Consider the following 26,922-nt stretch of genomic DNA (forward strand, 5'->3'; position numbering starts at 1 on the left):
AGAGAGAGAGAGAGAGAGAGAGAGAGATGATATGCAGCAGCAAGTTCATATACCCCTATGCTAACAGTAAAGCAGCATACCAAATACACCACCATATATATTTAATGATTTAGTCCAGATGACTTATGTTTTAATTTTGTGGACTTTTTAGTGGTCTATAATAGGGTTGGAGGGTTGGATTGACTAAAATAGACCAAAAGGGGCTTTTATAAAGTAAGAAAATCATTTTTTTGCCAAATTTGGCCTGGGTCCTGCTGCAGATTTTGCAAATTGGCCAAAAAAATGACAATCTTCGTGTCAGGTTCATCTGACAGAATTTGGACAGACTTTTGCAAGAATATGGCAAGGACCAGCCTTTTGCAAGAACCAGATGGGTTTGTGAGGGAAGAATTTGGTAACATAGTTTAAACTTAAAGCATGTAAGGTAAAATGACTTGAACAAAAGCATGTAAGGTAAAGGACTTGAACCAAAGTGTTAGAAATCCTAGTTGGGCTACTATGAAAGATTGAGTCATGTTTCTCAGGGGATGGGATGTAAATTTTAAATGAGGCCACAAACACAACGTTTTGTACCTATTACAATGAGTTTGTATAGATCCAGAAAAAGGTGTGCACTAAAGCAGAGACGAAAGAATATTGCCTGGCTTGAGAAAATAAATGTTCCGGGCAGAAATCTTTAACTCAAGTTTGAAAAGCAACCACTTCTCTCATCCAATATTGCATAAAGAAATTAAGTTTGATAGCAATATCTGCAAGTGAGATGACATTTGAAAGATGCTGCAAATATAACATAAGAAAAATGAACATAAAGAAACCCCAGTGAGAAAGTTCTATAATGCTATGAGTTCATAGTGTCTTAAGCCTCTATGCAATCTCTCCAATTCTTTACAAATTAGCCTTGTATTTGTAGACTTTTCCCTTATAACCTATGGTCCCCTAAGTTTTGCCGGACGGGGATGACAGGGGACAGCGGGATGGGTTTCTAGGACGGCAAATTTTTTTGCCGATTTTGGGGACGGGGGGAACAAATGGGGACAGCTATATATCAACAGGAAAATTAACATGTATAGAGAAATATAAAATATTTATATGAAAGCATGGATAAAACATGTACTTATGCATAATAGAACCTTAAAATATAAGAATCTACAGAATTCATATGCCAAATTTGTGTTACTTTGAGAGTCAAAGTCTAATTTGTGCTAAAAGTCAAAGTCCCAAAGTCCCCTAGGTGTCCCCAAGTCTTCAAGACGTTTCTAGGATGAGGATGGCTGAAAATATACTGAGGACGCATCCCCAGGTAACATTGCTTATAACAACTAACTACTTATTCTTAATTATCTTAATTTAACTAAAACAATAATAAACTATACCTTTTTTGAGTTATAAAATAAACTTTACTTTTTAAAGTATTAAAAACAGCTTAAGTTATAAAGCTGGAAAAGTAGTAATGAATAAAAAGCATATTGAGTGAAGAGAGAGGAAAACAACTTCATTATGCTGTGATAAAGAGCTGTCTCCTCCTAAAATATGCTCCTTTGAAACCCTGTGATGTTGAAGATTGGAATTGCCATGGAGAAGAATTCACCTTGTACAGTCTAACTTGTGTGGTCACCAAGGCTATGGAGCTGGCTCCTTGATATAACAGTGTTAACCAAACAAATTTTCTATGAAATGAAACCCTCGACAACAACTTCAAGTTGTTTAAAAGAACTAGGCATTCTTTGAAATAGCTAGTGAGCAAGGAAGAAATGCCCCTGAATTTCTTCATAGATTTTAAACTCACAACTTGCTCATTAGCTAACTCATTAATGACAATGTAAAAAAAAATTTTCTTGACAACATATATGTCTATAACCTATATTCTCTCAAAGTATCGAAATTTATGGCCTTAAAAAGTTTTTATGCATCACAGACTTTATTTGTTCACAAGTTCTGTTTGATCTTTTGAATTTTGTTATTGTTTGTTTGAGGATGAGCCTTCTCAATACTAGCCAAAACCTGTTTGGAGATAATAATAAATGTTCACAACTATTTCTTCTTCTCCATTCTTAACTTTCTCAAGCATGCTTCTGACCTCTTCTGTAAGTTCCACCCCATCCAAAGTTATTTGTTCTATTCATGATTCAGCTGCTCTGCTATATGCTTCATATTTGCTGATTTTCTTAATGGTTTCCTAAGTCCTTATTCACGTTAACCATTGTAGCACTACGGGAGCCATATGAAAGAGCAACTACGGGCTGTAGAGTTTTATCTGTTGAACAGGCTGAATAACAGAGTTATTTCCACACACTTATTAAATTTTTTCACTTGTCATTTAAAGCTCAGTTAATCACCATAACAAAGATAAGCATGAAAGCACAAAAACATTGATACAAACAACACTGGAATTTACGTGGAAAACCAAATCTGGGGAAATCCATAGAGAAGCTAATTCTCATGAATTGAAAACACCTGTTAAGGCAATTTTTACAACAAGAGCTAATTGCCGGAAATGCTCACTACAACAAGGTGTACTCCTGGTAGGTTTGATTATGAGGGTGGCTAGGCCATATAAATACAGTAAAGGCTCACTTTGAGTGGGCTTATAGCCAATATATGAAAATGAAAGTAGAACCACCACAGAATATAGTCACCGAACCTCTGTAACACAGTTTACTATTGTCTGCACTTCCTCAATCAACCATCTGAGTAAGTTCACACTTGCATCACATATGGCTTGCATACAAGCAAATCACATGATCACATATAACTCTCACAGACACCCATCCAGTTGAGATAATACTTTTTTTAACACTGGATGTACTCAAACTTGTTGGCTAGAACAGATTTGAAATAGGTCACACAAAAGCATTCTACTATGAGAATGAGACATGAACCACCTTGTCCAATACAATGCTCCTCTAGCAATCCAATGCACTACAACATCACAAGCTCCAGTGCCAATGGTTATGATGAAAATGTTTTGAAGAGCTACTAGGACCGAAACATAAAAAAACACACTACAAAAAACATCGACCCAAAAACCATGATCCATTCAAATGTTGCACACCAAGTAGATCAACCGGTGCCAAGAAGGTCTACCACTGAGGCATGAAATGGTAGCATTCAAGATACAACTAACAACATCCGATACACAGGTTATTAGTGTGCAACAATCAATATGCAATCGACCGATGCTCCAATCCTGTCAGTACACAGCTACTGAAACAACTGATGCTGAGAAAAGATGTCATCAATGACAACCATCACCCTCATATTCTAACAATCTCCCCTTTTGTTGGCAACACTCATCAATAACAAGGCATAGAAAACCGGCTCTAAGAACTCTTCCCTCTTTCATAACAACGACAAAGGCCTTGGAAGCAAACGCTGCTCCCTCTGAGAGGAAGCCTGCAAGCACCAATCTAGAAAAATATAGATATGTAAACCACTCTACCAATGTACACACAAGTGCATTTTAGTGAATGCATAATGCCCAGCTTCCATTTGAGATACTCAAAAGTATCTTTCAACAAAGGCTTTGTGAATATGTCTGCTATCTGCTCTTGTGGGTACATACTCCAGTTTAACGTCAGGTGCCTAAACCCTCTCTCTGACAAAGTGAAACTGGATTTCAATATGTTTTTGTTCTGCAATACATTACTAGATTCTTTGACATTCTAATAGCATAATTATTATCACATAAGATAGGAACTTGTTCAGAGAAACTAATTCCTATATTCTTCAAAGCTTCATCTATAATATTTGTGAACAACATGAGGATGCTGCATTATATTCTGGTTTAACATTCGAAAGTGTTACAGAATCCTGCTTTTATTTTGACCAAACAACTAACCCAGAGCCAAGAAAGAAGGCTCCTTCACTGGTATTCCTTAGGTTATCGAAGCAGCTTGCCCTATTAGCATCTGTGTATGCTGTCAATGAGAAATCTGATCCTCTTGGATACCATAAATCATAATCTTTTGTTCCTTTCAAGTACGTGAAAATCCTCTACATATCCATAACATGTGATTCTTTTGGTTCTTGTCGAAATCTAGCTGCCAAACATACTGAATACATAATATCAGGTCTAGAGGGTGGCACGTACAACATACCTCCAACCATTAATCTATATTTACTTGCATCCACTTTCGGTGAATCATCCTCCTTAGTCAAGTTGCAACTGGTAACAATGGGAGTGCTTATTGACTTGAAGTTTTCTAACCCAAACTTTTTCAATAATTCCTTCACATTCTTGTATTGAGATATTAAAATGCCTTTACTGTTCCGACTCACCTGCAATCTAAGAAAGAAATTCGACTCGCTGATCATTGACATCTCAAACTCCTTGTACATTGCTTGAACAATTTTTTTGCACATGTAATCTTTTGCCTCCAAAGATAACATATTCCACATATACCACAACAAAATGATTTTTGTCAGAATTTTTGTTGAAGTAAAAATTACTGTTTGTCCATCCTTTCATGAATCCTTGATTGATCAAATTATTTATTCAACTTATCGTATAAGGCTCTAGGTGCCTGTTTGAATCCATAAAGTTCCTTCTTCAATCTGCAAATTGCATTGGGATTTCTCTTTGATCTGAAACCCTCCGGTTTCGCAATGTATATTTCTTCCTTTTGTTCTCCATTTAGAAACTCTTGACTTGACATATATCTGATAAACCTTGATTTCTTTGAAAGATGCAAATGCCAAGAACATCCTAATGGCCTTCATCTGAGCAATGGGTGCATATGTTTCATCAAATTTAATTCCTTTAATTTTTGCATATTAATCTAGCCTTATTCCTTACAACCCTTCCATTATCATCCAACTTGTTTTTATTTATCCTTTTTTAACCAATCACATTTTTCCTTTTCGGTCTGGGAACAAGCTCCTAGGTCTGGTTCTTCTCAATCTGATTTAATTCTTCTCTCATTGCTTTAATCCAACTTTAATCATGACAAGCCTTCTGTCGTGGTTTTAGTTTCAACTTCTGATAGTAGACATAATAAAGCTTTTTTTGTGTGCCACTTCACTCTTGGTTATAACTGCTCTGTTCTTTTCATCAATAAACTGATTCTTAGAGTGATCTCTTTGTACATATCTTGGAGTCTTGCTAGTAGATGTAGGTGTCGGTTTTGATTCTTCTTCTTCTTCTACCTTCTTTCTTTTTATCTGTATCCATCTCATAATCAACGGACTTTCCTAGTGTTCATGAAAGTCTTCATCATCCCTCACATTCACACTTTCCACAACTTTATTTAGCCTTTTTTATAACACCAATAAGTTTTGCTTCCGATAGAGCATCCCAGAATTATTCCTTAATCATCTATTATCAAAGTCGACCAAATTGTCTTCATCTCTTCAAATATATCATTTGCTTCCAAATATTTTGAAGTATTTCACAATAGGTGCTCTTCCATGCCAAAGGTCGTATGAATTTTTGTAATACCTTTTCGGTAGAAAACTTTTGTCAGTGTGTACATAGTGTGCATAGCTTCTTTCTAGTAAATTGCTAGTAGAATTGCTTCCTTGATCATAGTCCTTGATGCCTCCTAAAGTGTTCTATTCATTCTTTCCACAACACCATTGTGTTGTGGTGTTCTAGTTGTTGACAATTGTCTTCTGATTGCAAGATTCTCATTGTATCATACAAATTCATTAGAAGTAAACTCCCCACCTCTATCAGATCTCAAACACTTAATCCTTTTACCACATTCATTTTGTACTCTAGCCTTGAAAGTCTTGAATTTCTCAATTGCTTTTGATTTTGTTCTTAGAAATGCAACCCAAATATATATTGAATAATCATCAATAAATAGTATAAAGAATCTCTCACCTTGAAAACCTCTTGTTCTAGTAGGACCACAAATGTCAGTGAGCACAAGTTCCAGTAAACTTGTAGACAAATGATCTTTTGCTTTGGAAGTTTCTCCTCTGTTTTCCTTCTTGACATGTTTTGCATATCACATTGTCTAGTTTGACCAGCCTTGGTAAATCTCTAACAATGTGAGATGAACTTATCCTAACCAAATTGTTAAAGTTGATGTGGTACATCCTCCCATGCTAGAGCTAATTGTCATCAATTGATACAAACCACTCCATGATTTATTTGGAAAACCCAATTTGGGTAACAAAGAAGTTAATTCTCATGAAATGAAAAACACCTGTTAAGGTGACACTAGTTTAATGCTTTGCATGGTTGAAGCTGTTGGCCTTTGCGTATCCATTTTTTTAATGGTTCAAGATTGCCACAACCACTAGTGCCTTTTGAATTTGTTGTTTTTATTGGGTATACTTTGTTTACTTATTTGTTGTTCTTGTCTTTGTACCCATTGAATGGACTATTGTGAATGCTTGAGAAGGAGAGCTTTTTGTTGATTTATTGGCTGGATTGCTCCTCCATGAAGTGTGTTGTTCGGTAGGTGGCCTCGTGGTAGTGCACTCAACAGTTTCATCTATAAAGTTTCTGAAAATTCAGAACAACTAAACTGATATAATGCCTTTCTGGACTGCTGAAGATGGTCTTGAATATATCAGACCTTTATGGAAGTGTTACTTATAATATAATAACTATTCTGGAAACGTTCTTATCCCTGAAATAAATCACATAAGGAAGTAATGTAGAGGAGCAGACTTAATTGTATCTTGTGTGCTCTCTAACCTCATTCTTACCTCATACTTATATTGCACCCAGAGGCATGTCCCTACAAAGGACATGACTCTTTCTAGGTCGGCCGTGATGTATAAACTATTGATTACTTTCCAAGATCGACGTCTCCTAGAAATCATAATTTAAATTAGTTAGTAATTATACTAACAACAACTATGCAAAAGAACACTATTAAATGCTCCTAAGGAAGTCGCCGCTAAGGTTAATCATCTAAGGTTATCAAAGAGGCAAATCCTATTAAGGATATTCATGCATTACAGTCTGTACGATCTGTAGTTCAGATCAGTCATGATTACCGGAGTTACAGAATTAACATCATCAAGCAACTTCTGATATTTGAAGCACAAATAACAACCTCTCATGAATCAGTCACTCATCTCATGCTAGGGTTTGCATCCTAACAATCATGCCTAGAAAAATAATTCCAAAATCATCTCAATACCTCTAGATACCCCAAAAATGACACATGCATCAACTTTTTATATTATCTTGCAAGCTAGGTTCATAGGGCCAATACATAGATGGCGGAATTAAATTATAATTATACTTTATATTTAGTGCTATTATTTTATTTATATTTTATGTTTAAAGATTTAACAATTAGTATATTTAATGTGGCGTAAAAAAATTGCCATTTATTAATTTAAGTTTTGTTTGATGCAACTAAGAAGGGACATGACACATTTTGCCCAAAAAGTAATCTAGATTCCCATGACTTTATTTGGTATTTTTAACTTGTTAAAGATTTGTCTCTTATGAAAACATGTAATCTTGATATTCACATTTCATTTGGGAGGATTCAAATTTTTTTTAGCTTGGAGTTCAAGTTGACTAAATTCAAGTGAAGTTTTGTTTTGTATAAAAAATGTAGTTGTAGAATTATCGTGAAGTGCATAAAGATTTAGGACTTTTTAGAAATTCAATTTTCTGGGAAAACTAATTTGGGTTATTAGTGATACAAGAGAATTAAAGATTACTTATTACATAGTGGTAATGTTTAATTTGGGAAAGATGATTGTGTTTTGTGGATTCAAGGTGCTTGAAATGCGAATAGTGAGATCAAACTTGTAGAAGTCATGGGAACTTCTCCAAATATCCATTGGTTTTATGAATATCTATTAGATTTTTTATTTAAGCTCATTTAAAATTTTAAGGGTTTCGGAAACTATCTCATATCAAAATGAAGAACTATAGTAGAGGAATCTTTTTATGTTTGGCCCTTTGATCAATATTTGCAAATTGAAAACATGTTGGTTGTTGATGTAGTTTTGGAAACAAGATCAGCTATCAATAATGTTGTGATGACCATCTAAGATGCTTTTTAATACCTATTTATTAGCATCTTTGTGATAGCAATTTGCTTTCGAGTCTTTGGCCTTTCAATGACTTAATCAACTTTAATTGCTGATGTTCACAACACTTTTAATGAGTTAATATTTTTCACACGGTCTTTGATTTGATTGAACTTTAGGACTATGATGAAAGGTATATTGGGTGCCAACAAAGTTGTGACAACCCTTTTCAATGCCAATAGGGTTGTGAGAACCATTCCATCAGTTGTTGAGTTTTTTTTTGATTTGGCTCCAAAAATCTGATAAGGATAACTATGTCTTTTTTTCATGGTTTATGAATTGCGACATTTTTACGCTAGTTAACATTGCCTTCTTCTGTTACATTGCCGTCAGATCAACCTAAATAGGAAGATGTTATTTAATTTCTTTCTATGCTTGGGAAAGCTGAATCAAAATCCCTAGATAGATAAGAAGTTGATGTGAGCTCATCAAGCTCCAAATCATTCAAAAAGGATGAAGAACCTCCAACTTAGCTTGTTCAATTACAAAAACAATCACAAGGTATCGAATAATTGAAAGGGGGTTCACAAAATTGAGAGTAAGAAGACCAAAGGCGAGGTCTTTGGAAAGCTCCAAAGAACTCTTGTGAGGAACTAACCTAAAAAGATTATTAAGGTTTTGATGTTTGAAAATGGGGATGAATGTACCTTTAAGGACCTTCGATTCTTGTAGAGATGTGGGAACTAGGAGGGAGTTGACCATGTCTTTAGAAATGTTAGTAGAATTGGGTTGCAAAGAACACATCCATCATAGAAGCAACAAAGGCCATGATTCATAACCTAGATTAACCCATGTGTTGCATACACTCTAAATAGGTGTCTTTATAGGGTGTTAAAGGGTAAGATACTAGAGAAAGTTTTCATAGTGTCTATGTTTGTGTGTAAAGAAGAAGAGGACAAACTTGAGGCCTTAAGCTTGAAGGTTGGGATATAGTGAATTCACCAAGGATTACAAGGTCAATGTCTCATCTCAATGAAAAGATAGTAGTAGGTTGAGATGTGATGTTTGATGGGGGTGAATAGATTGCCATTCCAAATGTTTCTTAACAAAATTCGAGAGTACCAATTGCAGCCCAACAAGTTTTACTACCAATGTCAGATAGATGCCATGTGACATAACACAATTGGGCCATGTGCATTGCCAATCATATCCTAGTTATCTCAAGTGCACATGTGAACCAATAGGAAGTCCTCACTTGTAGTAGATATGTCACGAAGGGTAATAGTTAAGCATGTCATGAGAGATTGAATGGCAATACAACAAGAGGAATATCAAGAGGATGGTGGACAATGGTCAAACTAAAATAGAAGGGAAAATATGTAGACACTATGCTTTACTAATTTGGGAGCGTGACATGTCACCTAAGTGAATATTGGTGGGAACATAAGCATTTAGTAGTAATGAAGCATCACAAGAGCCAAGACCAAGAGACCAATATGTACAAGTGATAAACATTTGGTGATAGTGTTGAGAATTTTATGCATGTGCTTTGGATGATTAGTGGTGTACCATAATGTGAATGTGCTAACTATCTTGAAACTTGAGAATCACAACACTTTTCTAGAAGAATTTTATTCTTGAAACAATTACCTTATCAAGAAAAATATTAAGACAAGTGAATGGATCTTAAGTTACAAGTTCAGTTAGATCTAATAAAGAATCATAAGGGCTCATGTTGCTCCACAACTTGAAGGGCAATGTTGTGCTGGCGAGCCACCTACATGTTGACGTGAGGGCTCTATTTATGAATGGATCATATTATGGTGCAGACTCCAATGTACCATTATTCTTGCTTGCACTTCATACTGCCTTAAGCAAAGGGATGAAAAAAGAAGATCTGAATTTGCTAAAGCCTATAATGAAAGTATAAGGTGTAATAGCAAAATAGCATTATGGCAAGTGTTATTAGTAATCTTAGTTCAAGACATGGTTGTGTTCATAACTCTGGTGATAAGACATGACTAAACGTTGTTAGTATATTAGTGCTATTGACAATAGTATTTTCATATATAAGTTACAGTTGCAACACATCTCATACCTTGCAAATTGCTAAGTTTAATGTGATATTGTACTAAAAATTAAAAAAAGTTTTACAGGTTGCTAGTTACCTTTTTGTGAGTGACTTATTTGGCTTAATTTAAAGAAAGGTTAGAAATAGACCTTATTTCTAAAAACATTATGCAAAACATAACCATACAAGGTTCATTAATTTTATTTATTTTACTTTAGAAAGGTAATTGAGGTAGTTACTAGGTAGTTGCAAGTCAGTTACACAAGGAAGCTTATAATAGGGGAAACTTTTCCAAAATGCGTTAAACTTGGAGAAATTTAAGAGAAACTTTTAATGCCTTTTGGTTTTTACACTATGTACAAATGAGTTTTTGTGATATATAATTTTATAAGGTCATAGAAAAAGGCAGTTTTAGTTTTAAATGTGTTCATATATTATTGTTATTGCCGATTTCTTGTATGTTAGATTAGTTATCCATTTGTATATATGTGCAAACTATTGGTAATTTGTGAAATTGCTGTAATGAAACTCGATGCTCCATGGGGATGTGTCCTTTGGCATTGTTGCCCCACTCTCACCCCGGTACAGTGTGTGGATGTAAGGACTTCATTTTTCCATCCCCCATCTGATGCACATTCTAGAAAATTTTGGAAACAGTCCCCGAAACAATCATTTGTTTTGCTGGGCATGCAGGTACAAAAATCCATATTGGGGACAATCTAGCTGTTCCTCAACCATCCTCGGATGAATTTCCATACCCGATGACTTAGCAATAAAAGTGAGACATGAAAAATAAAAATAAATTTTTTAATTCTTTGCTTGCTTTAGTCGATCCTATGTGCTTAATAGATGTTATTAAAAAATTCAAAACCAATTTTAGAAGATAAAACAATTGAAGACATTAAAATGAGAGTTCACTTCATGCATTTGCTAAGAAAAAGAAGAGCAGCTTGTGAAGAAGGAGAAGTTTGTGATGGATTGACCAACATATGCAAGAGGAGGTTTTGACATCAATCTTCTTCATGAGAAGTATATTTTTCATTTCATTTGTTTTCAGCTACTTGTTTTTAGATTTTTTAAAGACTTAAACACTTGGTATTAGGCAGGACATTGCAAGCTTATTATTTCTATTCTTCAACTTGCATCTCTATATATGACATTCTAAAAAGAATAAAATCACGAGCAATAGTGGGAGTGAGGGGAGTAGTGATAGCATGGAAGTTCAAGTGCAAGAAACATCTCATAGAAGTAGGTCTTGTAGTATAGCAGGCATTGGGGTGTCTTCAAGTAATGTGAATGTAGGATGGGCATCAACCTCTAACCATTTGAGTGTTCTTTCAAAGCTCTTAAAGTCATTGCAAAGGTCTATTCAACTCCAAGAGGCCTCTCCTACAATTTGCTACTAGAATTTATAAAGATAAGAGAAAAATCTGGGGGTAGTAGAGTATGGGAGTGGCATTTGTGAAACAAACAATATAAGGGCAGCTATACCAGAGTCTATTTTGGGATCTTTTGTGGGAAAGTGGTCAAGGGGTGAAAGGTTGCAAGAAAATAACAAAAATGCAAAAAATTGAGGCAACTAGATTGTATATAGAGGGGGAGGCGTTAAGTAAAGGGACTTCAATAGAGAATGTGCAAGTTAGTATGTCAATGACTACAAGATGCATGGATGGTCATTCTTAAAGGGAAGAAAGTGCCACTCCCTCTTCTAGTAAAGGAAAGGGAAATAAGACTAAGAGATGAAGTAATGTTGCCGAAAATTATAATTTGCAAGCACGAGAAGTGGCTAAATCATGTATTGCTAGATTTCTTTTTAGTCATGCTATAACATTCCATGTTAAATGCTCATCCCATTTAAAACAAATTTGCAAAGATATTTGCATTGTTGGTTCCTTATTTATTCCACCTAGAGAAATCAAATTATACACCACTTTGGTAGAGTACTCCAAAGCGAGTATTTTGATAGAGGATATGAGACATACATTGTTGAGGGATGTCTGCTTTATCATCATGAATGGGTGGACCAATATCAAACATCAATTGCTCATCAATCTTATTGTCACTAGCACAATATGCTTTTGCTTTGTTAGTGCAATAGATTGTTGAGGGGAAAAGAATGATGCAACCTTTAAATTTCAGATTTTGAGAGATGCTATAGAAGAGTTTGGATCCTCTAATGTTGTGCAAATAGTCATTGATTTAGCTCGCATGTGTAAGTTAGTTGGATTTATGGTGGAGTGTGCTTATAAGCACATTTTTTGGACCCCTTGTTACGTGCATACCTTGAAGGAAATTGGAAAAATTGATTGGATGAAGGCAAGTTTCAAAGGCTAGAGATGTGCAAATGTTTATTTGCGACCATAACATTTCTCTTGCATTGTTTACATCATTTTTGAATAAGCAATTCGTCGAGCCCATGGAGTCTAGATTTGTTAACTACTTTATAATATATATTGTTGGAGAGGATGCTTGAGGTCTAGATGCATCCACAATCCATGGTTGTCAATGCATAGTGGGATAGATGGCATGAGGCAAACACATCAGAGTGAAGAAGTGTGAAGCAAAGAAAAATCGGTATTGCCAATTTTATAAAATTATATCTGATTTTAGCATTTGCTGATTTTATTATTTAAGATTTAAGATGTTTCTAAATTGTAACTTGTTTGCGCTTGCAAATACTCCTTCATTGAGCCTATTGTGCTGGTGATTAGATATGTTGATATTGACTCTCCTTACTTAGGAGAGATTTATGAGACCTTAGATAGCATGTTTGGGTAGATCAAGAAAGCTATTCATAGTAGGGCCCTACTTTGAGATTTTATGAAGAGCATTTAGGCCCATTGTGACGTGACGATGGAATATTATGGACACCCCGCTCTATATGGCAAACTATGCTTTCAATCCCAAATGTTATGCATCGAGACCCAGGAGAGTGGTCCCTTCTAGTAATAAAGTGGCGATTTTCAAGTTTTTAATTAAAAATTTAAAGAGCAAAGTAGGTCTCTTATCTCTTCATTATTTGAAAAGTTATTTATTTATTTTTATTTATTTTTGTGTTCAACCGAGGTGAAGATATTTTTTTTGTGTTCAACTTAGGTGAAAGACGACTTCTTTAAGGCCCTTTACTGATCTTCGTAGTCCAATCTTTGGAAGACCAAAGGCAGGGATGGATAGAGCTACATGAGCTCAAAAGGACCTTGCTGGATGGTGGAGATAGCATGGTAGTATGCACTGCAAGTAAGAGAACTTGCTGTTTGTCGTCTATAGTAGGTTGTCATTTCCTCTGTTGCAAAGAGGAATTAGTCCACATATAGCTTTATCCAATCAGTCGTGCAACAACCTTATCTCCAGATGATCAGAGAAGTTAATGGCTGTTCACAATGCATTGCAGCTACATGATCGACAAATTACTAAGCATCGCTAGATTCAAGCCTTATGCTGGGATGTCAACTCTAAAGTTGCTTTGGAGGTGGTTCCATGGTCTTAGGAAGACCCTCATCCTAGGAGTGACTTTGATTCTAGTTCTAATTTTGATTTAGATTCCTAGGCCTACCATGCGTTGTTTATGGACAGCCATATATTTAGCTTTATTGTGACATTATGATTATTATGGATGATTGATCATGGAGTTGGACTCTATGTCTACTATTTAGTAGATTAGTATTTACATTTTATGTCATTTCATGTTTGAAACATGGAGCCTTTGGGCATTTTTGATAAATGTATGTCATAGATTGACAATGGAAGCATTTGAATTTTTTAAATTTGTTTATTGATTCACATGTGAATTCTCAGTTCAAGTCTAATGCTATGTAGTAAGCTTTAAAATGTTTGGCGAATGCTTTATCGATGTTATGATATGCATACTTGAAATCTCTTATCAATGTTCTTTGTGATAAAATATACCATAAAGAGATAAAGTATACTTGATATGTCTGGTGAATGCTTTATCAATGTTCTTTTTAAGGTGTGCAAACAGTATGCTTTATCAATACTTGAAATCATCAAAATGATAAGTAAACAATATACACTACTAAAGAGATATATTTTAACGTCTATAGAATAAAATATACCATGTATGAGCCATCTTCTAGATGCTGAGAATCCTGTGATGTAGATTTGGCCTAAGATGATTATCTACGGGGTTAACAATGTAAAAACATTTCTAGAACATGAAAACCATATAGATAAATCAATGCTTGTTGCTATCAACTGATGAAGATTCAATTCAATTGGCTCATATCATTACTGATGGTTAATTGTTTGGCTCACGATCGTTTGATGAGACGAGAGAATCAGGTCTTTGTCTGAAATAAGATGAAAAAGGATGTGTCCAGGAATGCTGTGAATCTCTTGTATGGAAAATTAGCATTGATATTCACATAGAATGAATAAAGAACATAAAATAAAGGAGAATAACAAATGTGTAGACTTTTTTTGTACCATATAGTTAGTACCATATTTTACAAATTCTTAGAGCACTCCCCGAGTTGCTGAGTACTCTCTATTTCTTTTGCTGGGTGAGTACTCACAAGTTTAACTTGCATTTTTATAGACACAAAAAACCATGGGCATTAATGTCCATGCAGGTAAAATGCCAGTTAAATGTGTTTTTCACATGTTATTTTTGCCATAATGTATTTTCTCTTTCAGGATGTCAATTTTAATTCAATACATTTTGTTATTGAATTTTACAAAACAAATTTGTTTAATAGATTTTAATTTTTAGTTCCAAGTTACTGAGTTTTCTGCAACCTAGGAGCTGTGTTATCTGCAGCTGTGCAAGAGTCCACCATCACTGATAGGTTTTGCTATATCACATTGGAGGTGAGCCCCTGTTATTGGGTGGGTGGGTGTGGGCAAAGAGGCATTGGGGAGTAATGAAAGGGCCTTGCGTAGATTGTTGTTCCCCAGGTCCATTTTGAGGCATTGTACTACCTATACCCTGAAACTGAAAGCATAGTGGTTAACATGTGCTTTGTATATGGTTTGTATAAGAAATACAATCATTGAGGTTGTTCTGCAGTGGTTTGGCAAAAAATCTACTGCTGATCGCTAAAGTTTGAAAAATTCCCAAGCTACTACACCATTTGATGGAAAATTTGGATTTGTGTGGGTCAATTGGTTTCCTATTCACAAGATGAACAAAATTTTGGGCTAGTATTCAACTTTTTAGAGTCACCATATGAAATACTATCAACATTTTATCTCTTTTTTTTTGGCTTACACCATTGGTGGAAGAATCATGTTAGTCACTAAGAGTTTGAATGTGATTCACAATTTGTTCTAAAGTTGCAGCAATTGGCAGATGTCGTTTTCTGGGACATGTTGAGGTTAAAAATTTTATTTGATCAATTTTAGCATTAGTTTCTTGTTGTGTTGTGGGAGGGTTTGAAGGGGCTTTGTCAATGGTGCTTTTGGGTGAATAGGTGACTAGGTGATGCAAATCATAGCATACTCACCTCTTGTTTGCAAACACTAAAAACAAAAAAAAGAGAAAACACATGCAGAAACTTTCTGCATTCAACCAATATTATCAAATTGCATTCTTATGTGTAATGTCCCCCTTCTAATTTGAGCTAGAACTTTGCCCTAAAACTACAATTGCACAAGATTAGGGTTAGGGTTTACCATGTATAGATTTCCTTGAATTGTGTAATCCATAATTTGAGTTGTGTAATATTGTTAGTATTCATTTATAACTTAGTTACCGGTTCGAGTTCGATTCGAAATATGGGTTCAAAGAACCGGTTTGCCGGTACGACAAAATTTTGGAAAGGGTTTTGGGTTTGTTCGTACAAAAACATGTAAAAATTATAAAAAATTATATATACATATTTATGAAGCTTAGAAGCATAGAGTATCATAAAATCATATGATGTAAACTCCACCTTGCACAAACTTCTTTTTCTCAATCACTATTTGCTCACAAAATCACCTATTTGCACACCACAAATGATGTTAGAAGCCAAAATAACCTACTTGCATTCACGTTTTAGGGTAACCGGAACTCAAAAAATATAAAATTCGCCCAAATTCGTCCCAAATTCGATCTGGGCAGCCTTAGTTCGAATTTTGGATTGCAGGTTCAAACCAGCCTAGGGGAATTCGAACCTTGATAGAACTTGGGTCGAACCGGACCCGTATTTCGAACTAGTTTGAACCCAAGCAGGGTTCTTGGGCCAAAACAGCGAACCCGGGTAACTAAGATTTATAATCATATAAAGAAATGTAAATTGGATCAAAAGAATGCTAGAGTTATCTTAAATGCGATTCAACCTAAGAGGGTTCAATGAGGTGTCCTAGAAACCTCCTACTCTAGGCCCAAGAGTGGATACATTTTCCCCCCTTGACTTCATCTGGCCCTTGCCATGCATATGAGGTAGGCTATCTATTGTGGAGTCCTATTGTCATTTCCCTCCATCTAGCCACCCTTAACTTGTCTTTACTGATTGAAGGTCCACTTTTTGAGGGTTTTCACAATAGGTTGTCCCAAAAGTCTACCCTTCCTAAACCAAAGGCAGTCAACCATGTCCTCTGTGGCCCCATGGGAGTCCTCAGTCACTGCATGGAGTGGGGTGCTTAAGAAGTGACCTCATCACTATTTTGCCTAATTGAAATCATCATTTCTCCCATCATGGGTTATGACAGAGATTAAACAATATATAATATTTTGTTATACTACTTATCTGAATCACTCATTAACTAAATCATATGTAACTATCAATTTATTCATTTGTGCTATAACTATAACCAATGATATATTTAACTTTGAAGCATATTGCTGTATGAGATGTGAGCAGTTATTGCAAATTAACCTGCATCCCTAGAGACATGGATAAACTCAGTGTTTTATCCAAATAAGGAATTCCTTATACCAGATGTGTCTGAATATATTTACCTAGATGTATAAATGTGGATTACTGGATATAAGACAGCATTGAAGTAAGCCTTTCTCTTATCAATGCTTTTACTATCTTCCTTATTGATTGAGGGAAGGATATCGATGCTCAATATATACCTTGGAGAACTTCAACGGTTGCATCCAAGAGATGTGTCCTATCCTAATTGTTCCTTTTCGTAACCAGGGTAAACTTTAAGAAACCCCCCTCTAAAAAAAGATATAAATTATTGGTAAATTTTTCATTATTTTGAAAAACCAAATTATTTTTTTGGTGAATCTCTCAATTTTTTAATTTTAAATATTGTTTATATTGGAGATTATTTTGGAATCATAATTTTTTAGTAGAAAATATTGGTGAATCTCAATAATAATAGAAAGTTCACTTATCATCATGGAATATTACAACTCGAAATTGAACATGTTTTATCTCATGGAAATTATGAGGATTGTTGCATTACATTTTAAGTCAGTAGTGAAAACTAAATAAATTGGTGATATATCCCTAAGGCAACTAATAATCATGATAATTATTGGTGAATTAATTTTAATTTCTTTGATAATATATAATATTTAGGTGAATCAAATCTAATCATGCATTGAATATTGTAGCGAATCTTTGAGTTCAATTTTTTTAATAAAATAAATTATTGAGCGATTTAAAATATTTTAGAACTAAATTTAATAAAAAAGTGGCGATTTAGGTTGCATTAAATCTTAAATCATTAGCCAAATTACTAGCAAAATATTTTTAAAATTCACAAAAATACCAAATATTCACCACTAAAAAGCACCCTGTTCGTAACTAATACAAATTGGTTCTCTTATAATCGCAAATGCCTTTTAGTTTACTTGTGAAGGTGCTACCACATAACTATTGTTTAATCATTCATCACCAATTATTGATTTAGTCAAGTCGATAGTAATGCAAATCATAGTTGATGACCTGGGAAATTGTTATTCCAATAATCTCCGTGAGAGTTATTATTCCTCTATTCAGATCTTTGCCTTTGGTATCTCTTAACACATGCCGTATCTCAATCCTAATTGATGTCCATAATATCAATTATTATTAGGCACTCTCTGATCGCCTAATAAATATGCTTGTAGATTGCTGTTTGTTTAATATGAATTCTTACTCATCAATCCTCATTGTTAATCATACACTAGTCTTTGGTTTGATGTAAGGTATCATAGTGACAGATATATCATCGACATCCTTTGTATTCATGTTATTACAATATTCATTGGTCTGTATTCGTGTTATTATGATACTCAATGCTATTTGTCGATGATGATTACTTCCATAACAGTTGAATGCTTGAAACATTTCGCTCTGATATATAAGTATCCAGGTTGCTATTACTAACACCTGAGAGGCTTGTCCTTTATTCTCTATAAAATAGCAGTGTGAGAGATTGTGTTTGATCCTTTATGTGCAGCTATTTAATGGATTTTGATATTGCTAAATATCAACTAGTAAGTTTATATCATTGTCGCCAATCATACTATGGTTTTACAGCCGAGGAATTTGATTCTTTTGTCCCTGTCAATACTTGCTTCTCCTTCAATAATTAGTATTGATTTATGACATGTAAATTCTTAGTCATAAATGAAAATATGAATCACTGCCATTAGATTTTCAATCAAGGGACATGACATTACGAAATCTGCAAACACATGTTTACAGACTTGGTCTGTCAATGGCATCCCTCTTGCAGTTACATCTGTATTCTCTTCTAATCTAATGACTACCTCATTTCTTCATTCTACTCCTGGCCTCTAGCACTCCCCTCTTTCTCCTACACCTCTGTTTCTTCCCATATGCAGTCTGCAACTTCTTTTTGCCTGTTTCTATTTCTACCCAATCCCCTCAGCTTCTCCTACTTAGCCCCCTTTCTTTAGTCACCGCTGGAATCGGTTTCTAGGAAAACCAAGAAAATGCCTGTTCTTTCATTCACTGTGTTTTTTTGGAGCACTAAGCTGGATGGCTTTTAACACCTGCCTGTTGCATTTTCTGGGCAGTTTCTAAGGATTTCAAACAAATTCTCTTTTGTGCTACAGTCATTACATTCCAAGGGATGACATAAACAGTCCATGTGTCCAATACTTTCACATTTGCACAAGTTGATCAATCTCTTCTGATTGATGGATGTCCATATTTCGTACTTGGACTGTGGGAATGCTGGCAAAGTTGCAGAATTTAGCTTTACACCTTGCAATTGCCCAATAAGATGACAAAACTCAAGACATTTGTTATAATTCTTATCCATAGTTTGAACTTTCCCTTTAACACCTTCAATTGTCATAGTGGAGCTTCAGCAAGCTGAATGAAAGAAGCCAAGATCATAGAACCAAAGCAAGTCAAAACAAGAAGACAAAGAACACAATTATTTTTGGTTGATGCCAATTGCCCATGCAACTGGGATGCTTCTGCATCAGACATGCCAGGTAGGAAATATTTAGTGAGTTGAACTCACAAAATGGAGATGGGTAGTTGAACTACCCTTCCAGGTTGTAAACTACCTGCAGTGAACTCCATCACTAATGTAGACAGAAGGCTTTTTCCTCTGCCTCTTCCAGCACTTAGCTGGGACACTTGCCGACCTTCTCTACCAAGTGCATCCTCTTATTCTCTTCCCCCTCATGGATTTCTGTACACCATAGACTGTCCTTTTCCGCCAAAGACACCCTTCAGTCCTCTCCAACTTCATGGGTTACAACCAACCATCAACTGACCACCTCAACCAAATCTCACTGGCAGTATTATCTACTGCGTTCATAGGCAAACACCCAACCATTTGACACCAACCTGGAATATCCACTTGCCCTGTTTCTAATGCACATCTGCAACTAGCCCAGTTGTAGTCTTCACTAGTTTATAAACTTAGAAAAAAACAGGAATTACCTCTGTAATCTCAGCTGCTGCAACATCTTCTTCATGCTCTACCACTACAATGTCTTTTTCATCACCTCTCATTGTGGTTGCAATCTCTTTGGAAACAAAGTTCAGGGGCAGTAAGGGCATAGGTTTATTCAAAATTTTCTGTTCTATTCTCAATTGTTTAAACTTAAAGTTCTTGTGAATAAGGAGAGCAATGTAGATTCTTTACTTTCAACAATTTCCAATTTATGCATTTTCTTTTCTGGAACACTGATCTCATTATTCCTTTGCCTTCTAATGGATAGAAATTGGGGAATCTGGAAGGAGCTTGTACAGATTAATTTCATTGCAAATGTGGACAAAACTTAGGCCCTTTGTTCATGAGTTTTTGGAGGAGGCAAGTAAGATGTATGAAATGTATGTCTATACAATGGGAGAGCGAGCTTATGCTTTGAAAATGGCAAGGCTTCTTGATCCCACAGGAAAACTTTTTGGAACTAGGGTCATCTCACAGGGTGATAGTACACGTAGACATCAGAAAGACCTGGATGTCGTACTGGGAGCAGAATCTGCAGTTGTGATTCTTGATGACACAGAGCAAGTGAGTTTTCAATTACTGGAAATGTGAACAGGAATCTGGACAATCCTAGACTCACTCATGAATATCACTATTAGCCTTCTTGGTCCAGTCCTTGAATTATTTTGACACCAACTGCTTTAACATGTGAATGATTACTATATACCTTGCACATTAATGTTTATGGCCAAACAATTGCAGGTATGGCCAAAGCATAGATCAAATCTTATAGTGATGGAGAGATACCATTTCTTCAGCTCAAGTTGCCGGCAATTTAACCTACAGAGCCCCTCTTTGACACATTTAATGAGGGATGAGACACAGACAGAGGGCGCTCTTGCAAGCATGTTGCGTGTACTCCGTTCTGTGCATCAAATGTTTTTCAATAAGGTCAGATACAGCATTCCTGACACATTTAAATAATGTGTTGGTGATTTTCATTAGTTTATTTCATATGCATATTTACTGTGCAGGAATATCCTTTAAAATAAACCTGGTAAGGGAAGACCCTGAAAACTTACTAGGAGTTGTCTGTTGTAAATTTAAGCCAGTTCTACGGTGATCAGCTTCAATGAGTAGTCATCTAATGGCATTTCCCTTATGTATGCTGATAATGCTCACAAGGCAAGGGCATGCACAAAGCACAGAAAACACCCCTTGGCATTTTTTAATATGGGGCTGAAATGATGATAATCACCCTCTATAAAAAAGTAGATTTCTAACAAGGTTTAAACTCTGAGATATAGCAGAGATTATTTATGGCAGTTCTATTCTGGCTTTCTCTCTTTTCCTCCACTTTTAATTGGGCTTTATTTCTCCAGCTTAATGATGGACTTGCTGCTCATTCTGGATTTGAAGGCAGAGATGTAAGGCAGGTATAGAGATGTATTACATTTACCATTACATGCAGCTATTGAAAGTTGTGATATAATCATATTGATGTTAATTTGCTCAAAATCACATTGGTACATAGGTGGTACTGCCATGAAATTAATATTTGATAGTGATAAATATTTAGTGAATGACATAGTTTAATTTTATACATGCCTTCGTGATTGTTGTTTGGTTTTGTGCAGGTTTTGAGAGCTGTACGCTTGAAAATATTGGAAAGTTGTAAAATTGTGTTCAGTCGGATCTTTCCAACAGCTTACCCTGCTGAGAAGCATCATCTTTGGCGTTTGGCAGAAGAATTAGGAGCAACATGTACTACAACATTAGATGAATCTGTAACACATGTTGTTGCTCTAGACCTAGGAACTGATAAAGCACGTTGGGCAGTGCAGAATAAACGTTATTTGGTTCATCCGCAATGGCTTGAAGCAGCAAGCTACATGTGGCAAAGGCAAATTGAAGGAAACTATTCCATCACTACAAAGAAAAATAGTTCAGCATCAACTTTTGTTGAATCTATTCCAGTCTTACCTCAAGATACTGATGAAAGAGATGGATCTATTCAAAATAAAGAGGAAAATGGAGATATCAATGTTGAAAGTTGATTGCACACTCATCCTAGGAATATTATCAGTGGAAACTATTGGATGGTTATGTCATAGATGTTGTTTTTTGTTAGTTCTAAGTTTCTAACAAATGGAAATGAATGCAGTAACATGGCAAAAGCGTTTCTACATCCAGGCATTTCTACGCTTTCAGGGAAATCTTGGCTGTCATGGTTGCTCAATATCTTGTGTCATGCTGGAAGCATTTTAGATTATTTAGAAAATAACATTTAGATGTGACAAACACTGAAACCTCTGTAATAGTTTAAATTAAATGTGTGTTTGACAGTGAACAATGAAAACAAATAGTCTGGATCGTGAAGTCATGTAGCTGGTGCACAAGTTAACCTACTGAGAAAGGAGAGAGGGAAAAAACCTGCAGTTGTATTTATAACAATTGACTAGATATTTGTTGAGCAGAGTTGTGACATAAGTTCAGTATTTATGGAGACGTGATAAGAGGCTAGATATTTACATCCCAGCATCCGCTTGAAGGGAAATGGTGCTAGATATGGATTTCCATAGCACGATCATATTTCAGTAGAAACCCTTACTTGAGAATTGTACAACAAAGGGCAAGATTTGGAAGGAATATTTTCTGCCTGATAAGACAAACCGACAATGTTGCTAAGTACACGTGACTGCATATACTAAGTGAACATTGTGGTACATGTGAAACCCATTAACAAATCACTCCAGATATATTTTTGATGTCAATTAAATTATTATCATTCATTTTGGTATTGCAAATGTGGTGGTTTGATCATTATGAATGATTACATAATTTGCAGCAGAGAATGGGTGGAATTATTTGAGGCACACGTCTTGATTTGGTGATTTTGTCAATGGCAGCAGAGTGGTACCCCCTTAATTTTTTTTCTCCCAACTCAAAGAGGTTCAAATTTTAATCTTCCTTTCCAATGTGACGATTATGATTTTTTAATAGGTAAATTGAGGGTTCTATATGGGCCTCCACCCTTTAATGTCTTAAATGCAAATACACTAGGAGCAGGAAAGCCTAGGGTCTACAAAAGCTGGCAAGGTATGACAAAGTCCAACTAAACCTACAAGAGCTTTAAGAATTGCTCACAGCAAAAAGAGTATGTATTAAAACTATTGGCAGCTTGCAAAATCCTAAATCAACTATTTGACTAGCCTAGAACCGCTGCCACGCCCTCTGTGGAAGTCACTTGGATTGTTGGCTCAGGAAGAATATTGTTTAGCACAGGGAACACCATAATTACAAATTCAAAATCTCCAGGCATCCATTATATAAGATGAGTTGTGATCTATGTATGTTTATCACCAAATTCTTACAATGATCCATTAGTTTTATGTACTTGCTTGATAGAGATCAACCTGAAACCCCTGACCCACCCCCTCATCGTGCTGCTCACAGACATGTACATTTGCTTTTAGTATGCCCTCTTGACACACAAAATACACACATACACCACATTGCCAAATACTAATAATAAGTGGGTATTTATGTTCGTCCTTGATTGAGATGAACCTGAAACTCCCTACCCACCACCTCATCATGTTGCTCCTAGACGTGGACATCTGCTTTAAGCATGCTTCCTTGAACTCTCATAAATAAATATTCTTTATCCTTGGAGGATTGCAGTTTCAGAGTCCGCTTATGTTCTTACTAAATCTAGGTTGCTACCTCTTAATAAAATCAACCATTATTGAAGTTTTGGCTTGAGGGACTCGTATTTTTCAAATTATGTACACCCAAATTTGTTTTTAGTAGTTTCAACGTGGCTCCATTAGGGATCACATATATAGTGTACAAATGATAATGTGAGATGACCCTATAGTAGGGTGAATAGTGGAAGGTCAATTTGCATCCTAATAAAAACAGGTCATTCATTATTTTGACTACAAAGATGACGTCTAAGAGAAAGGTCGAGCAACAAGGAATGCCTCATTAAACGCCAATTCCCATGGTTTGAAGTGGGTTGGCCCCATCGAGGTGTGAACGATATATCGATTAAGTGAGTTCTTCCACTAAATGTATTCCCTAAACCCATACTTCTATGACTATACAAAAGTAATGGGGTAGCAAAATCCGTGGTGCTCACATTTACGATAGGAAGAGTATTTTTGATAATTAAAGAAACCTAACAAGGAGGTTGACTCTTACGCAATTATGGCGCAAAGGTGAAATTATAGGCCATCAATGACGCTTAGACAACACAACAGATGTTATCTAAGAAAAAAAGACATAAAACATAGCACAAGGCCTAGAAGCCTTCAGAAGGAGGGACTCATTGTAAGAGAAGAGAATTGAGAGTTTGAAGAACAATTATTCTTACATTGTCGAGCAATTGTACAACAATGCTATCCTTAGGATCCCCAGCAAAGGAAACTCCGCTAGGGAAGTTGACAAAACAATGACAAAAGTGTTGCAGAAGTTGAGTACTAGCAACACAATCTTGAAGTAGACTAGAAGCAAAAGTAGAGAAGATTGGTCCTCATGGAAAAAGTGGGCTATGCTTGTAGTAGTAGGGATAACACCTAGAGTAGTCGTAGGAGTGCGACCCAGAGTAACATCAAAAATTTGACCCCAATTCGCAATAGGGTATCACATAAATTTTTAGTAGGGTTTATCTTCATCAACATCTTATCTCATGAAAAGTCCCTAGAAGAAGAATCAAAGAGAAAATTAGAGCACAAATGGTCAAATGATTCTCATTAGCATCATTCCCCCAAGTAGCAACACCTTTTTGGCATAGAAGAGAGTAGTTTGTAACCATATGCCCAATAGAGAAGCAACATTAGCATAAAAGGGGAGGCCCTCATAATCGAACACTTGAGTTCATGGTCTCTTCCTAACCATGAACACCACATCCTTTAGAAGTTGTGTGGAGGTAACTATATCAATCAATGGAGATAAAAGATCTCATTTTCCCACAATCCATCTTGTTTATGGATTTGATTGTGCACTTTTTTTGTACCAACATTGGAATCAATTAATTTTCCTTCGCAACTAGAGTCCATTATTTTGATAAGTAATTAGAGAATATTTTGTATTTTCTCCATATAAACATTCTTCATCTTGAGAAACATTCAAAATGCCATTTGCTTGAGACTCTTCCACTCACCCAATGACTCCTTTTGTTGTTGGTTCTAGGGTCATCATTGGAGTTAGATTGTATTAGGTTGCTTTGAATCTAACCTAGTGTGTGTAGTACATGGGTTACACTTTCTTCCATGGGTGCTATGGAGATTTCTACTCCTTATGGGGTACCAAAGCTCCCTGTTTTGAGTGATGCCCTTGGGCTTAGGTCCCCTCTTGCTCCCACTCTTCTTGGTGGGCTAGAAAAAACTCTTCTACTACTTCTCAATTTGGGTTGGAGGTTGATACTTCCATGCTTGGAACTGGTGGTAGAGGTGTCTCTGTCCTTGGGGCTTTCAAGGATGCGGTCCCTATCCCCACCAAACTCTGTTCCTATTGACAGAAAGAGTTTTGCCAATGCTACCAAATTGACTATCATTATTCCTCCAAAGGTGAAAGATCAACCTATTATCATGTGCTTCTCTATAGATTAGCAGGTGTTTTCCCCTCTATTCCAAATTTGCATTGTTGGGTAACTTGTTCTTGGCGATCCATAATTTTTGGTAATATTTAGCTCTTCACTTGTGCAAAGGGGTTTTTCTTATTGCTATATTTTCTTCTCCCGAAGATGGCTTAAATAAACCTTAGCTAAACCAACAATAGCGATTGAGATACCTTTTAGTGCTTCTTGTAAACTCAAAGAAGATGTCATTTACTGTCTTAATCGCTTTTCCCTTATTAGAATTGTCGACCATATAACATCAATTTTGAAGGAGAGTGTGCTAGAATTCCTTGGATCAACCATGCTCAATTAACTTTAGCAATACTATGAAAATTAATTAACTTTAGCAATACTTTAAAAAACTTTTTGATTGCCCCATTTACAAGGGTAGGAGTTGAAAGCTTTGAGATTTGTAAAATATCAAGCCATAGAGGAGAATCGTGAGAGCCTTTACAATCAAGAGATGATTTTAGAAAGAAACAAATGATGTCATGAATTTAATAACTTTTTTTCCTAAAGAGTGACTTTACATATGCGTTTTGAATGATTGCATTTGAGCCAAACACACCATTGTGGGTGGTTGTCAAAAAATTTCAAATATGACTCCAACTAGGGAGTGCTTTAGTTTAGTTGTACCCTTGTTAATTCAAGTTGGTATGGATGGACAAAATTCAAGTTGTTAGGGTTGGACTAAAACAAATCTAGCTTGTTTAGAAGAGAAGCTATTTTAATTGAGATTTCATAGTAAAGAAGATGATTATAGATGAATTGCTCTTCTTTCAAACATGAACTTATGAATGAATCACAAAAACACCCATATTTTGATAGTCAATGGTACACATGTTGTTTAGATCATTGTGCATTTTGGGAGCAACACTATCAAGCAAGTTCTACTAGTCTTGAAGTGATGGAAGGCATTGTTCACACAAAACTATATGATGTGAGTTGACCTCAAGATCTTTTGAGGGTTACCAATCCAAACCAATATATCTTATTTAACTAGGTTAGGCATCAATGAAAATGGATTGGACACTTTTTGCCGCAATGGTGTGATTTCATTTAGAACTTCTATCATTGCATTTTTGGCCTCCACTAATGATACCTTTCTCTACTCAAGGAGGTTCACTATCTTCTCCATTTGTTTTCCTTCCAGTTTATAGACCACTACCTTTTCAATGTCATCCACCTTTCCTAAAATGTTGTCAGCTATTTGATTTAATTGACTTATCAAGTTAGTATTGGCGTCATGCTAGACATCTGTAGCTAAATTCACAACCAAGAATCTAGTTTTCACTGAGTGTTATAGCTCTTTGTTGTCTTTTGCTAGTTGCCTTAAGCTTCTCGTGCTTCTCTGTCGACCTTGAATATTATTTTATTTCTAGAAGGCTTATGTCCTTAAGTTTGGCTTCATTTCTTCAATCACTTCATCAAGTGATTTCTTTTTTGTTTTTGTTTTAGTATCATTCTCAAATAGTTC

At 35.6% G+C, this 26,922-nt stretch overlaps 1 protein-coding gene across 1 annotated transcript in view; it reads left to right on the top strand.

Moving 5' to 3' along the window:
* Positions 1-22,629, top strand: part of CPL4 (C-terminal domain phosphatase-like 4) — a 70,471-nt gene extending 47,842 nt beyond the window's left edge. The window contains exons 5-8 of the mRNA XM_089832363.1: positions 20,112-20,407; positions 20,585-20,773; positions 21,205-21,258; positions 21,460-22,629. Of these exons, the coding sequence (XP_089688489.1) occupies positions 20,112-20,407; positions 20,585-20,773; positions 21,205-21,258; positions 21,460-21,879 (959 nt within the window). The 3' untranslated portion in view covers positions 21,880-22,629. The remainder of the gene's footprint in view (positions 1-20,111; positions 20,408-20,584; positions 20,774-21,204; positions 21,259-21,459) is intronic.
* Positions 22,630-26,922: the final 4,293 nt, after the last annotated feature.

Source organism: Cupressus sempervirens, chromosome 5 (assembly GCF_028749045.1).
Source record: "Cupressus sempervirens isolate cs-2001-9-10 chromosome 5, ASM2874904v1, whole genome shotgun sequence".
NCBI lineage: Eukaryota > Viridiplantae > Streptophyta > Pinopsida > Cupressales > Cupressaceae > Cupressus > Cupressus sempervirens.